The 14,600-nt window shown below is 43.9% G+C and overlaps 1 protein-coding gene across 1 annotated transcript in view; it reads left to right on the top strand.

The window, feature by feature from the left end:
• Positions 1–14,600, top strand: part of LOC147705712 (sulfotransferase 1 family member D1-like) — a 95,772-nt gene that overhangs the window by 42,240 nt on the left and 38,932 nt on the right. Inside the window, exon 5 of the mRNA XM_086932140.1 lies at positions 12,346–12,472. Within this exon, the coding sequence (XP_086788266.1) occupies positions 12,346–12,472 (127 nt within the window). The remainder of the gene's footprint in view (positions 1–12,345; positions 12,473–14,600) is intronic.

Raw genomic sequence — 14,600 nt, 5'->3', positions numbered from 1 at the left:
ATGCCACTGCACTGTATACCAATCTACTCTGCACCACTGCACTGCACTGCACTCTATGACACTGCACTCAATTCAATTCAATTCAAATGATCTTTATTCGGATTTTTAGTACATCCATAGAAGTACATACAGAATGAAAATACATTTAAAACAGATTAAAAACATGTATAAAAGATTAAAAACAGATTATCCAGTAGGGTTTAAGCAGCATGTATAACGTAAAGTGCAATAGACATAGTATAAAGTGCAAAATACAAAATAGAGGGAGAAACATTAATCTATTAGTGTACTTAATCACAGAATTCAATTTATATACTCCCGCAATGATTGTTTAAATCAAAACACATATACAATTAAATCTGTAATCAATTTGTAACGGAATAATAAAGTGCACAATATGCATAGAATGGCATAGTACTATTATCCATTATCCATGTTCCATGCTTGCCCTCGATCTCACACAAACCTTTATGAAGCAGCTTACAGTATATATAACTTCATCTATGTGCAGCATTTGCAGAAATTTTAATGCAAGATTGAAGTCTCTAAGGTTGTATTTACGAAGAATCGGCCTTAAATATTGACAGGTGTACAGTTTGTAATGGCCACAAAAGAACAAATAGTGCAATAAACCTTGTTTTCCGCCCTGAGAACAGGGACAGTCCAACTCTTCAAGTTTTTTATTATAGCCAAGGGGGAAGCTAAGCAAATTAACTATGCTTCCATCCCGAAACCTGAATAAGAGGCTCCGATTCCATCTTCCTATAGGGATTGACAGATATCTTAAAAGATTGTTCAAATTATCGCTGCCTGGGTCAATAATGCGCAGATATCTGATAACAACAGGTTTAGTGGATTCAGATCTCATCCGTTCCTCTTTATATGAGTCAAGCAGTGCCCGTTTAATAATATTCTTATGAGCGGGTACAATAGAATTAGGGGAACTAAATAAAGAACCGTGGACCCAGGCTCTGCAGACTATTCTTGACTGCATTTAACCACGGTATGTGATGAGATCTATCACTTAACAGACAGTCAGATATTATACTGCGCGTTAAGGATGCTGCTGGATTTAACCATATTTTAATCCAGAAAAGCGCAGGCCTAGACCTGATAAAATCAACAATGTATGGCAGCCTTAGTTCATTGTGACAAATAAATGTAGGGGCACAGAGAACTCCCCCCAGCACCCTCCTACAGAATCTATTTTCCTCCAACTGGAGAGCCATGCTGTTACCGTAACCCCACACTTCAGCTCCATATGTCCCAGTTGGCTGGCATTGAGTGCGATAGATGTTAAGAAGGGGGGTAACGACATCAGCCAATTTTGGTTGTCGGAGAGATAAAATTGAATTGATTGACTTGCCAATTTTATTTCTCGCATAGGCGGCGTGTGGCTGCCATGAGCCTGAGTTGGAAAATAACAACCCTAAGTAGGGGAAAGTGCTGGTGCATTTTAAAGTGTTGTTACCGGATTTAATTGATGCAATATTGTACTTTTTTGGTCCGCAATTCATAATAAAAGATTTTTTAAAATTGGTATTTAGACCAAGATCGGACATAAAAGCAACAAACCCAGAGATTAAAATGCGTAAAGCATTCGGTGTATGCCCCATTAATACTGCGTCGTCCGCATAAAGTAGGGTAGTAATGGGGGAACCATTTATAGTTGGAACGTCCTTAGTGATCTTACTCAGAGTGCTACTCAACCCGTTGATATATAAGATAAAAAGCAGTGGGGCGAGTACGCAGCCCTGTCTGACTCCTCTGCTAATAGGGACGTCATTGGATAAATCACCATCATTATTAATTCGTACTCTTGCTTTTAAGTCCCTATGTAAATAAGAAAGAAAATACACCAGTGAGTCATCCAAACCATAATCAAGCAAAAGTGACCACAACCTAGAACGATTAACAAAATCAAACGCGGAACTCAGATCCATGAAACCTAAATAAAGAGGGGATTTTTTAACAATGATGTATTTGGCCATAATCAAATTTAAATTTAGACATTGTTCGACAGTGCCTACTTGGCTTCTAAAACCCAGTTGACTACAATGAAGAACATTGTTGTCCTCAGCCCAATTCCTTATACGTTTGAAGATTACCCTTCCAAGGATTTTTAACGTATTATCGATCAGTGAGATCGGGCGGTAACAGGCGGGGTCCGACCTGTCACCTTTTTTGAATATCGGTACGATGACACTGTTCGACCAGGATTTGGGAATTGAGCTGTCACTCAGGTTATTAAATAAGTTGCATAGTAGAGGGGCCCAAAAATTAATTTCTGATTTAATCTGGTCAATTGAAAGACCGTCCGGGCCGGGGGCTTTATTGCTAGCGCTATCAGATATAGCATCCTCGACCTCCAATAATGAAAACGTAAGAGGTTCAGCGCTATTAGGTAGAGAAACAGTATCTAGGGGAGTGGCTGATATGGCATAAATTTGGGAGAAGTGCTCTACCCACGCCTCACCCGTTATATTACTATTAATTGGATTGATGTTGGAACCAAAAGATCTTAAATACTTAACTTCTCTCCAGAAACCTGTTGTGTCCTTTAATGTGGCAGTGCATGTGAGAGATTCCCAGTGATTAATCACTAAAGCCTCGGATCTAGTTCGAAGGGCAATTTTATATTTTGATCTTAAATCTCTCACGAGTGGAGCATCCCTTGGGTTGGTGTTTAAGGCTCCCCTCAGGTCCCTATTGGCCTTAGAGCAAGAAGAATCAAACCAGCGGGGACCCTGAGATATATTCTGCCTAGCTGGTTTGGAGGATTCTATTTTAATGGCCCCACATAAATTGCCAAAGGCATCAACCACATCACTACCAGGACTTGTATATGACAGGCAAATCTCTACTGTCTCAGGATGTTTTTTAATTACTCTGGCTAGGATGTCTTTGTTGTCCACTCCTTTCCATACCAGTCTTAATCTATCTGTGGATAGTGCCAGATTTTGTGGCCCAGTCTCTAACTTTGCTGCAACCTTCACGGTCTGTGGATTGTGTAAATATATTCTAAGCGGATAGTGGTCACTGTAAGCGGAACAGATGACTTCTGCTTTTAAAATTATATCGCTTAAAATTGGGCATGTAAATATGTAATCTATCGTAGAGGCACAGCCCTGACCTATAAAAGTAGAGGTTGTTATATTATTTGCACTAGTACCTGCAGTTTCCATTACATTTACTAGGTCACAGGAGGCTAGATGGTTTTTCAGCTCCTCACCGTTTTTACATAGGGGGCTATTGCGATACATATGGGCATTAAAGTCCCCTCCAATGCAAATGCCATCAAAGGACCCAAACTTTTGCCCTCCCATAATTTCATCAATAAAAGTAAACAATAACATAAAATTACCATTAGGACGGGTAACAAAATCATTTTATATAAAAATTAATAACGCATAATTTCATTCTGTTGGTGTACTTAATAGCCATAAAACAATTACCCGGTGTGGGGATCAATTAAGTTTGCATCCCGGATTTTATTTTGGACCAGATAAATAGACCCCCACTGGGCCGTCCCATATGAGAAGGTGAAGCCTTCAGATTATAACAACAAAAACCCTCCATTGTTAGTGACATTGTGCACCAAGTTTCTTGTAGCATCAATATATCGCAGTTATTATCAACCCAATTTAGCCATTCTTTAATTTTCAGTTTGGATTTTAGTCCTGCTATATTCCAGCTAACAAGAGATAATTCGGAATCCAGGGGCAATTGGTTGTGGATCGGGGGTTTTTGACTCAAAACATTCTGAGGCAGAGGCTGTGAGACAATCTGGGGTTCAGGTATTGGTGTCAAGGATGATTCAACAGAGATAGTCAGAGGTGGTCAATCTTGCATATCCAGGTCCGAAAGAGGTGCAAATCTATTGAACATCTTAAATGGGAATGGGGGAGGTTGGAATTGCATAGGTGGTGGCCGAAAATGCATAGGTGGTGGTTGGAAATGCATTAATGGTGGTTGGAATTGCATAAAAGGAGGACGAGGTTGTATTGCCATTTGTCTGTAGAAATAGCTTAAAGGTAACATAGTTGCAACAGTAGAAATGGTAGAACAGTTGCTATTTCTGTTCAGGAGGTTTCTTACAGTCCCTGGGTCTTTAAAATTAAGAACTATGCAGTCACCTTCCTTGTCTTTGAATAAGGGCCCGACCCACGATACCCTGCGGGCCGATAGGATCTCTCTTGAAATATCAAAACCAACGCCTTTGTGCTTAGTCAGCCAGTCTATGCATTTATTCCGCAATTGCACCCATGATTCCCCCTGGTCCTCCCTCAACACCGGTACACCTGCTAGGACCAGGACAAAAGGACAAGCATCCGGTGGCAAATGTAAAGCGGGCCCTTGATGTTTAAAAGGTTTTCTTGTCCCTTGTGGGCCAGTACCATCATTGTTGTTAGCAGCAGTTGGTCTTGATGCTGTTGTGGGTTGGGTTGGACCATTGTTGCGGTTAGAAACAGAATTGTTAATGGTAGGGGGGGTGGTAGATTTCCTAGGGGCAGGTGTGGGGGTCAGTTTGGTAGGTAAATTGGATTTTGTCAAATTTGACCCTCCATTGGTGGATCGGGGTCGAATTGTAGGTGGTACAATAGGTGGAGGAAATGATCCAGAGTTGCTCAAAGCCCCACCCAAAGAGATAGTAGTTTCCTGTTTCTTTGATGACAATGTGTTATTTGCAGTTTCCAATTCTTTTAAAAGGCGGTCAGCTCTGATTTGGTCCAGGATGACAGACCCCTTCCTTTTTATTTCTCCATTCTTGACCAGGTTATCTAATCTATCCAGTCTTTTAAAAACATTATTAAACTGATTGATCATTTGCTTTTCTAGACGGTGAAAAATAGTGTCCACTATGGTTTCTATGAGGTTCCCATTCTGTTTTGAGAGATTATAATTATCTCCCATTAATGCTGTTTGGGTCCAAATAGTATTAGAGTTCCCACTAGAGTGAGTAGTAGTTGCGACAGAAATGCTGTCCATGTCTGCTAAATCTTTGTCTTCCGTAAGGACAATTGGTACCCCTGAAGATTTATTTTTGTTCCACAAACTTTGGGGTGTGGGCTGATTCTTGTGGATTAAAGGTTGTTTCCTTTTATTAGCACTTTGCTTAGTTGTGCCTCTTTTGCGTTTTTCCCCTCCTGGTTTATTACTACTAGAATCAATACTATCCAGGGTAATGGCATCGTCCTGGGAAGCTATTGTAATAGTAGATACACTTTCTGTCAGCAGGGGTACTGGGGGTGTTGGTATCAGTACCGGCTTAGAGATGACAACAGCTGGTATTGAAGAGGCGAAGTCAGGTGCTACATAAGTGACAGCATTTTCATCATCCAGTATAATGGGCACATTAACAGGAGGAAGTGATGGTTTCACCACAGTAACTTCAGGGGTTATATGTGTATTTCCTTTTGTAGAACTTGTACTACATTTGACACTCGATTTGTTATTGGCGGTAAGGGAACCCATGGAGAACCTCCTCTCAGTCTCCACAATCTCATTAAAAGCAGTTTCTATCAGTGTCTCAAACGATGTGATGAGGGCGACGGAGGTATCAGCGCCCTGGGTTAATACATCGATATTGTTACTGGTAGCCGTACCATCACCCATTTTGTTATCCAAGTAAGATGCTCACCTTTGAGAAGAATGTTAGGGGGGTGGCCCGCCCGACCACTGACGGCCACAGACGGCCCGCCCTCTGCCCGGGCTCCGCCCGGCGCTGCCCGCGCACGTCCCGCGACGCGGGAGGAAGGGCTCGATGAAATACGCCTCCCGGCGGAAGCCCCAGCTGGCAGTCGGCGTCCCCGCAGAGCAGGGGACGCTGGGAGTGTAGTTTTCGCCTGCTCGCCCCTCTCGGCGGCCGCGTGTGTCCTGCGGCGGCAGAGGCAAGCAGGGAGGCTGGAAGTGCGGCGTGCAGCAAGCGTGCAGCAAGCGATGCCCCTGGCGCGGTGATTCAGATCCCAGACACTCTATACTACTGTTCACCATTTCACTCTGCCACGTTACTCTGCACCATCTCACCCACTTAACTCTACACCAATGCATTCTTTGCCACTCTACTCTACACTACTGCACTCTACAACACTCTACTCTGCAGCACTGCACTCTTTGCCACTGAACTCTATGCCACTCTACTCTGCGCCACTTTACTCTACTCTGCACCACTCTATGCTACTCTACTGCGCTCTATGACAATGGACTCCAATCCACTCTAATTTACTGTACTCAATGACACTGCACTCCTCACCACTACAGTCTAGGACACTCCACTCTGCAACACTGCACTGTATGCTAATGCACTCTAGACCACTACTCCACTATACCCTGCACAACGTCAGAGCTATCCAGCATCACTCCACTCCTTCACTGTACTATGAAACAATCTGTGTGACTGAACTCTATGCCACTGCACTCTACTCCACTCTACGCCACTGCGGTCAATGCTATGCATCTGTACTCGTAACCATGCAACTCAACACCAAAGCTCTCTACACCACTTTACTCAAGACTAAGGGTGGGCATCAAATTGCGTTCCGCTCATGGAATTTGGGATATTTTTACATTTCCGCATTCCGGGGAGACTGCGGAAATGTCAAAATTTCAGCGATCCACGGCTTAGCGAAGATTTTTTTCATGTTTGCGCTTTGAAAATGCATGCTCGCGTGTGCGCTCCCCTTACCGGGATCCCTGCATTCACCAGCAAGTTTTCTGATCCGTTTGCGTGCTCCACGAGATGTTGGTAGCCAGTCGCGCTATCCCGCGAGAGATCGCGATCACGTCATTCGCCTCACCATCAGACACTGCGAGAGTCTGAGATCGCGAACACATCATTCTCCACTTCTAGAGGCAGCTTGAGATCGTGAACACGTCATTTTCCACCGCGAGTGAAAAACAACATGGCCGCTCCCATTAGCGACCGCATGGGCAAGTTGTTGACACATTGCCAACGCGATCACGCAAAACACATCGGGAACAGGCGGGGCAAGTAATTTCACATCTTCGTGGTATTTACGCATGTTTGCAGAGATTTTTGGCGCTTTCGCAGAGATTTGCGTAACGGAATTACGTAAATTCTGCCCACCGCTACTCAAGAACAATGCACCATATGCCACTGCACCTGCATCAACTACTTTGCAGCACTGCACTTTAAGCCACAATACTCTACAACCAACATTCTACTCTATGCCACTGCATGCTACGTCACTCTAGACCACTGCGGTCTACACCACTCTATTCTACTCTGCATCACTGTACTCTACATAACCGCTCTCTGCACTACTCTACTCTGTAACAATCTATGGACATGCACTCTATTACCCTGCACTCAATGACCCTGCCCTTCATGACCCTTCACTCTACAACCCTGAACTCTGATACTCTACTCTGCATGACTGCACTCTATGCCACTGTACTCTACTCTGCAACACTCAACTCCTCGCTACTACATTGAACTCAACACCACTGCACTCTATGCCACTGCACCCTACGTCACTGAACTCTGCACTACTGCACTCTACACCACTCTACTCTACTCTGTGCCATTCTATGACACTACTCCACTCTACAAATGGCTACCCAACTTCCTCAATATCACTGCATGCCACTTTACTGTACTCTATTTTGTGATACACTACTCCACTCTATGCCATTCCACTCTATGTCAATCTACTCTGCTGTATGCCTCTCTACAACACTCTACTTCACTCTATGCAGTTCCCACTATGCCACTCCACTCTGCTCTACACTGGTTGTATGACGGTACCATGCATGCAATTAGCATGCAAGCCTTTACCATGCTGTCTATACTACACATGTATCAGTACCACGCATGCTTTTACAACTAATATTTTGAGAACGCATGTGTCTTTACCATGAAAAGTTTGGTGTTAAGGCATGGTTGTTCAAGACATGTGCATGGTCAAAATGTAAAATTGGTAAGTATAATCACCATATTGTTTACCTCCTCTCTAACGTTCGATTGTATGATTGTATGGGCTGTGGTACAATGGTACTGAGTGAGTTTCTCGTATATAAAGTATATCCTATATTCGGTCCTGGTATCTGCTATGAACATTATTTTTTTTTCTTATACAATTTTATTGGCCCTTTGTTGGATGTTTTAGTCTTTAACCAATGTTTAAATAGAGTATATTAGTTAATTATGTATGCCATGTTTGCATTTTTCCTTTCCAACCCGAGTACTGTGGATTTTCCTACCTCATCATTTGCCTGTGACCGTTCTTTAGCTTTGTCATTTCTCTATCTAGTGGCTGTTTTTTCAATAGTTGCTATGAGATAATTTTACATATTTTCAAAACCCGTTAAAGATACATTTCTTCTAATCGAAAAACACCCATACCTACCCTTTTCCCTAAAAAAAACATTTTTATTTATAAAACCACCCCCAAACTCTAAATCATGCTGCCAATCCTAAACGCTAAACACCAAAGCATAGCACGAGCACACCATGGAAAACCAACCCTAAACATTAAAGCATAGCGGCAACTCTAAACACTATCATAGGGCGATCACGCCATCGAAAACCAACCCTAAACACTAAAGCATAGCACCAACCCTAAAGACCAAAGCATAGAGCGAGCAGGCCTTTACACCACATGTGCCTCCATCATTCATTCCTTTACCACAACATTTGTTGTAATGGCTGTTTCCCCTCGACACCACTCCACGACACTCTGTGCCACTCCACTCTACAACACTCTACTCAACTCTGACTCTTTATGCCACTCACATCTACGCCTTCCACTCTATGACACTATACTCACTCCACGAGACTCCACAACACTGTGAGGTATTCCATGACACTCTTCTTCACTCCTCTCCTCACCACTTCTCTCTTCTCCACTCAACCCCACTGTACATCACTCCATTCCACTCTACACTACTCCATAGCACTGCATTCCACTGCACTATATGACACTCCACTGCACACAATTCTCCTTTACGGTACTAACTTCTAGTTGTGCTGAACAGCAGCCCCTTTGGTGTACAACATTGCTAAAAACGTATTAGCAAAGCCAATATCCCTTAGATGAGCAAGACCTATTGGCTTTGCCAATGCCTGCTATATCTACCACTGCATACATTTGAGGGGATTGGAATCACAAAGCTACATAGAGATGCAAAATGTAGACTTTGCCATATTGCACAGGAAATATTAGAGAATGTCGGGCAAATGTACGATCCTTTCAGTTAGCGCCTCGCAATTTGCGACTCATTGCGAGTCTCAAATCAGGGAAATTTTGCAGATGCACATCTGCTTTCGACTACCACTAAATGGTAAAAAAAATCTAGCTCTTCTCCAGGTGCCTATTATGATAGTTTGGCTGCCTCAGCACAGAGCTGGGTGCTTTCAGTGCGGAAACTTAATTCCTTTAACCTAATTTTTTTCAGAGTTAGGCCTTGCCTCTCTCTGTTTCAGAGCTGTGCATCTAAAAAAGTGCACCCACTCAGAGGAATACTGGGTTAAATTAACTAGCTTTATGAACTGCAAGAGCAGAAAAATAGGTGATGTACCCTCCACTGAGCCAGCGGATACCATCATGATATGGCCCCATGTCCTTGCACTCTGTATTCCTTTAGCCATTTCCCATTCTCCTGCCTCCTCCACTTCATCACTCTGCACTCTTTGGAAGATGGCGCAGTCCATCTGCGTCATAGCAATGAAATAGAATAGTAGCTAATTCTGCCAGAGCTAGGAATGCCTCTGGAGGACATGCTAAGCAGGTTTACTAAGAACTCTTGAATTCACAAGTTGCTGAGGCGTTTGCTAGGCAGGGCTTGGCTCTTTCTGTTTCTTAGCTGTGCTGTCCAAAAAAGTGCACTAACTCTGAGAAATATTGGGTTAAATTAATTCACTTTATGCACTGCAGAAGCATACAAACAGGCACTCTACTCTGCACTGGGCCTACAGATGCCATCATAATATGGCCCCCAGGTCCTTGAACACTGAATTTCTTTAGCCACTCCCGGCCACATACTGGCTTCTTATGTGAAAAAGGCAACATTATTGAAGACAGATGAAAATCACATAAAATTCTCCCTTTGGCTTCGCCTCACAAAACTAGACCTCACTATATAGTACTTCCTTTAATTCCCCCTACTCCAACCTCCAAATTGTCCACCCCCTTGACATCCTTATCTTGCAACTGCAACTCCTACCCTTGTATTGGCTATCAATCTTTACATCAATAAACACTTTAACCTACATCTATTATTATATGACTAAGTATCCTAACACTTAACTTTTCCTTTCTTTCCTCCAGGTTTAGCTTTATTACCAACCCCCACTGTCCTGCTTCCCCTATTTTCACAATCGTCATCTTAATGAAAAACCTTGGCAACCGAAATTCCCACAGTTTGCACCTGGTCCAAGCGACAAACAAGTACAAAATCCCCTTTTTCGTACCTGCGTTCAACCAAAACTGCCTAACACTCTTCCAAATACTACCCCCCCTTAACTAACCCAGAAACGTTTTTTTCCTTGGGAAAGGTGGATGGGAAAAATGCTACTAACTAAGTACTTACGGGCACTGTGTCACCTACAAAATGGTGATTAGCCCTATAAATTGGGCTGTTATATAGTTGGCAACTGAACTGTACACCATCACTCAGAAAAGGCCTACCCTCCCACCTCCTGTAAAGGCCTTAAGATACCAATAAATAATTTTCACCTAAATAGAACACTTGAATGTCAGAACATCTGTGCCTCCTCAGTAGCTGATTCAAGCAATGCAAAAGTTCTTGCCATCTCATACCACATTTTCCATGCCACTTAACTGTAAAAAGCTGCTCATCCAGTCCGAGGTTACAGCCTTCTCCCTTAGAGATTTCATCACTTTTGGCCCATTTAATAAATGAATGTCCCATGATCCAAATCAACAAATCAATTGCGCTGCTCGAGTACAGGACGCAGGCGCTTTTTGACCTGTAGATACATCGGGAATCTTAGGTAGAGCTTACCTGCACTATAATTGTTGGGCACCCGCCCTTTGCGGGACAGAGGGATATCTAGGGCGGGCTGGGTCCGCTTCGCGCCGTTTCGGCCGCCATATTGGGTGTGGGTTTCCAGGAGGTGACAACTCCTAGGCGCCATCTTGGCTGAGGGGCCAGCGGCTTGCCCTCACAGGACTTCCGCGATCTACGGTACTTAAGATGGGCACCTCCCAAGCGCGCAGCGTAGGCGCGCAGCGGGCGCGACGTAGGCGCGCCAGAGGTAAGCCCGTTTGCGCCCGTTCGCGCACAGGGTGCGCCCGGCGCGGGGAATGATGCCTCACGGCCACTTACTCATTTTACTTACTCGAGAGATGAGCTCATAAGTATGGACCCCCGTTCTATACCGAGTGGTCAGCCTCACACCATTGCTAGCCGTCGGGAGCCCCTGTCCTGTGGCTTGCTCAACGTCAGATCTCTTAGCAAGCAGCACGTGGAAATTGCATTACTCATTGAGTCTTACGAGTTAGATGTGCTTTTCATGACAGAGACATGGACCAGAGCGGATAGTGCTGTGGAAATGGGCCTTGCCTGCCCCCGGGCTACAAAATTAGACACAACCCGCGTGTAGGGACTAGAGGAGGTGGCTTAGGTTTCATTTTTAGGGAAGCATTGGATATCTCCCAGCTGGAGACTAAGGAAATCCCGGGTTGTGAACTAATGGGTTTCTCCTTAAAAGGACAAGGAGGCGTCTTGTATTCCGGGCTGTTGTGCTATAGACCCCGGCTAATGCTCTGTCAGCCGTGCCTGAGCTGGTAGATCTGATTTACGATCTTTACAACTCCCATGCCAGGACTATGGTTCTGGGAGACTTTAATCTGTGGCCGGATGGGTCTACAGACCTAGCTTACAAAGATCTGGTCCAGGCCTGTTGCAATATCCATCTGCAGCAGCTGGTACTCTCCCAGACTCATTTAAAGGGTCACGTCCTGGACTTGATCTTTGCAGACGCTAGTCGGGTGACTGTACGGAATATCATTCCTCAATGCTGGATGGACCATGCTCTTGTCCACTTCTCTCTCCTACTCCTACTCCTACTCTCCTTCTCTCTCCTACAGGATAGGGACCCTGCTCGCACTTCTGATTATTTTTCCATATATAATTAATACAGGAAGACCTGCAACCTGAAGTAAAAACGGGCCAAAGAAAGATAACTACCAACGAGAGTGATGTAGGTCAGAGGGAGTCTTTAAAGTTGACCTAGGGCAGCTTCAGAATTTAGGAAGGAATGTCTGGGTTTGTAATTTTCTGGCTTCTATTAATGCACTGGAGAATTTTTCAGAGTCTGCTCCTAACCTTATGCTCTTTTCCTCTCTCATAATGCCACAGATAATCTATGTGGCACGCAACGCCAAGGATTCAGCTGTGTCCTACTTCCATTTCTACAAGATGGCGAAGGCGCATCCAGAGCCTGGCACATGGCCAGAGTACCTGGAAACGTTTATGGCTGGAGATGGTGAGAAGCGAAGCAAGGGACAGTGTGGCAGGATCTTAGCTTTCGCACATATAATCTATTGATGTTAGCATTTACTGTCACCAGCAGTATAGTAAGGAAGTACTTTTTGACTATGTTGTCATAAACTGAACACTTGGTATAGCCTAATATCCCGCTCCACGTATGTAAAAGGGCTGAACATGTAATGCAAGACTTCCATTACTGCTTATGTATCGCAGACATTCCCCATCACTTCCGCCATTTACTAATGGTGCCTCTGAATGCCTCTACCCCCAGCAGCCCATGTAACACCCCTGCGCTACCGGCTGGCACCGCCACTGTTGCCTACATACCAATAAACTGTAGCAGCCTGACCCCTCTCTTCACACACACATGCTGCCCGTGTGCGATAAACTGCCCCCTCCCCCCGTGCCACCCTTGTAATAACTATATATCATAGGAAAAACCTAAAACCTTTGGCTGTGGTGGGCATACAATACTAGTCGATGCATCTCTCTGCTTTTGACCTTACCGTTTCCGTTCTCATACAGGGCACTCGCTGCAGACTGACCTTTTCCACTGTTCTTTATGTGCTGTCCATGTGCCATAATCTGACCTCTTCTGCTGCTGCCAGTGTGCTTCCCACATCCTGTCAGGTGATTAATGATGTGCTAATTGGATGGGCACCTCCACCATCACCAATGTGGCAGGTGTATCCAGCATCACCTTCCTGTTTTCCATATCTCTCACTACAGGGCATGAACGGTGCGAGTTGAAATCCCCTACACAACTCCGTCGATTGCATTTTCCATATTCCACTTTAAAAAATATGGAGGCAGCTGAACTCACCTGAAAAGGTCCCATCATGTCCCACATCAACACGGCAACTTCTGGAGGTGACAGGCACACTCTTATATTTAGGATCAGATGGCAGGTTTTGACAACGTAGTCTGTAGGCTCCAGGAATACTCAGAAGGCAATTAACGAGTCGGTCTTATACCTAATTACTTTTTAAATGCCCTTGTTTAGGTGAGGAACCGAAAAACAGAAAAACCTTTCTACTTTGAAAATCTTTGGTGGCTAACATGAAAATCCAGGGGCAGTCATGTTGATATTTAGGGCCATATGTAGGTAGCCCCATTGCGATCGCAAATGCTGAAATTCGCTGAATTTTTGCTATGTAGCACACAAAAAGCCACGCGCAAAATAAGGAATCGCAAAATTTGCAATTCCTTATTTTGCGATTGCATTTAAGGATTTGCAAATTGCGATTCCTTAAGTGCAATGTAGGAAGCACCCAAGCTGTGCGAATTGTGGCTTTAGGAATCGCAAAATACCACCAACTTCAGGTTGGTGGTAAATTGCGATTTCTTTGAAAAATGCACTTTTTGGCATTTTTCAAAGTCCCATGTGGGTCACATGGGCCACATGTGCACACATGTTAATTTCAGGGGTGCAACAGGGTGTCCTATTGACACCTTTGCAACCCTGAAATTGCATCCTCAATTTGCGATTCTCTAATCGCAAATTGAGAATGTCTTCCAATTCATTCCTATGGGCCTTCTAGCCCATAGGAATGAATGAGAAGGTATTGATTATTTGCGAATCTCAATTTGCGATTCGCAAATAAGGAATAATTGGGATTCGCAAAAAAATTTGCTAATCCTACCTACATTTAGTTTTGCGATTCTCTAATTGCGATTCCCAAAAAAACGCAATTTGAGAATCGCAAAACAAACATTACCTACATATGGCCCTTAGTCGTGGTGCCAATATGAGGCTTTGCATGTGTGTAAGCAAATTATTTGAAGTCACATTTGAGTTAAGGTAGTCTAGGAATAATAATAGGGTCCCCCATTTTCAGTCAAGTGTATCCATTCCAAGTAGCTCTAAAATCGATGAAAACCTCATAGACGTTGGGCTAGTTGTATTCATATTCAAGGACCAGTAGAATCACAATGTCACCCTTTAAGAGCACTTCTGCCTTGCCTTATATTTGCATATTTCTTGTCTGCTTACATTCCCGTGCTTCATGTTTCTTCTTTGGCTTTGCCTGATTTGTGTTGCCACTTTACCATAATAGCTCCAGTTTGTCTCTGCCTGCCCCTCATGATCTGTATCCTGAATGGCGAGTTACTCCTGCGGCTGC

The sequence above is a fragment of the Lissotriton vulgaris genome, chromosome 7, assembly GCF_964263255.1.
Source record: "Lissotriton vulgaris chromosome 7, aLisVul1.2, whole genome shotgun sequence".
NCBI lineage: Eukaryota > Metazoa > Chordata > Amphibia > Caudata > Salamandridae > Lissotriton > Lissotriton vulgaris.
Note: the sequence above shows the minus strand (reverse complement) of the source record. Positions and strands in the feature narration are given on the sequence as shown.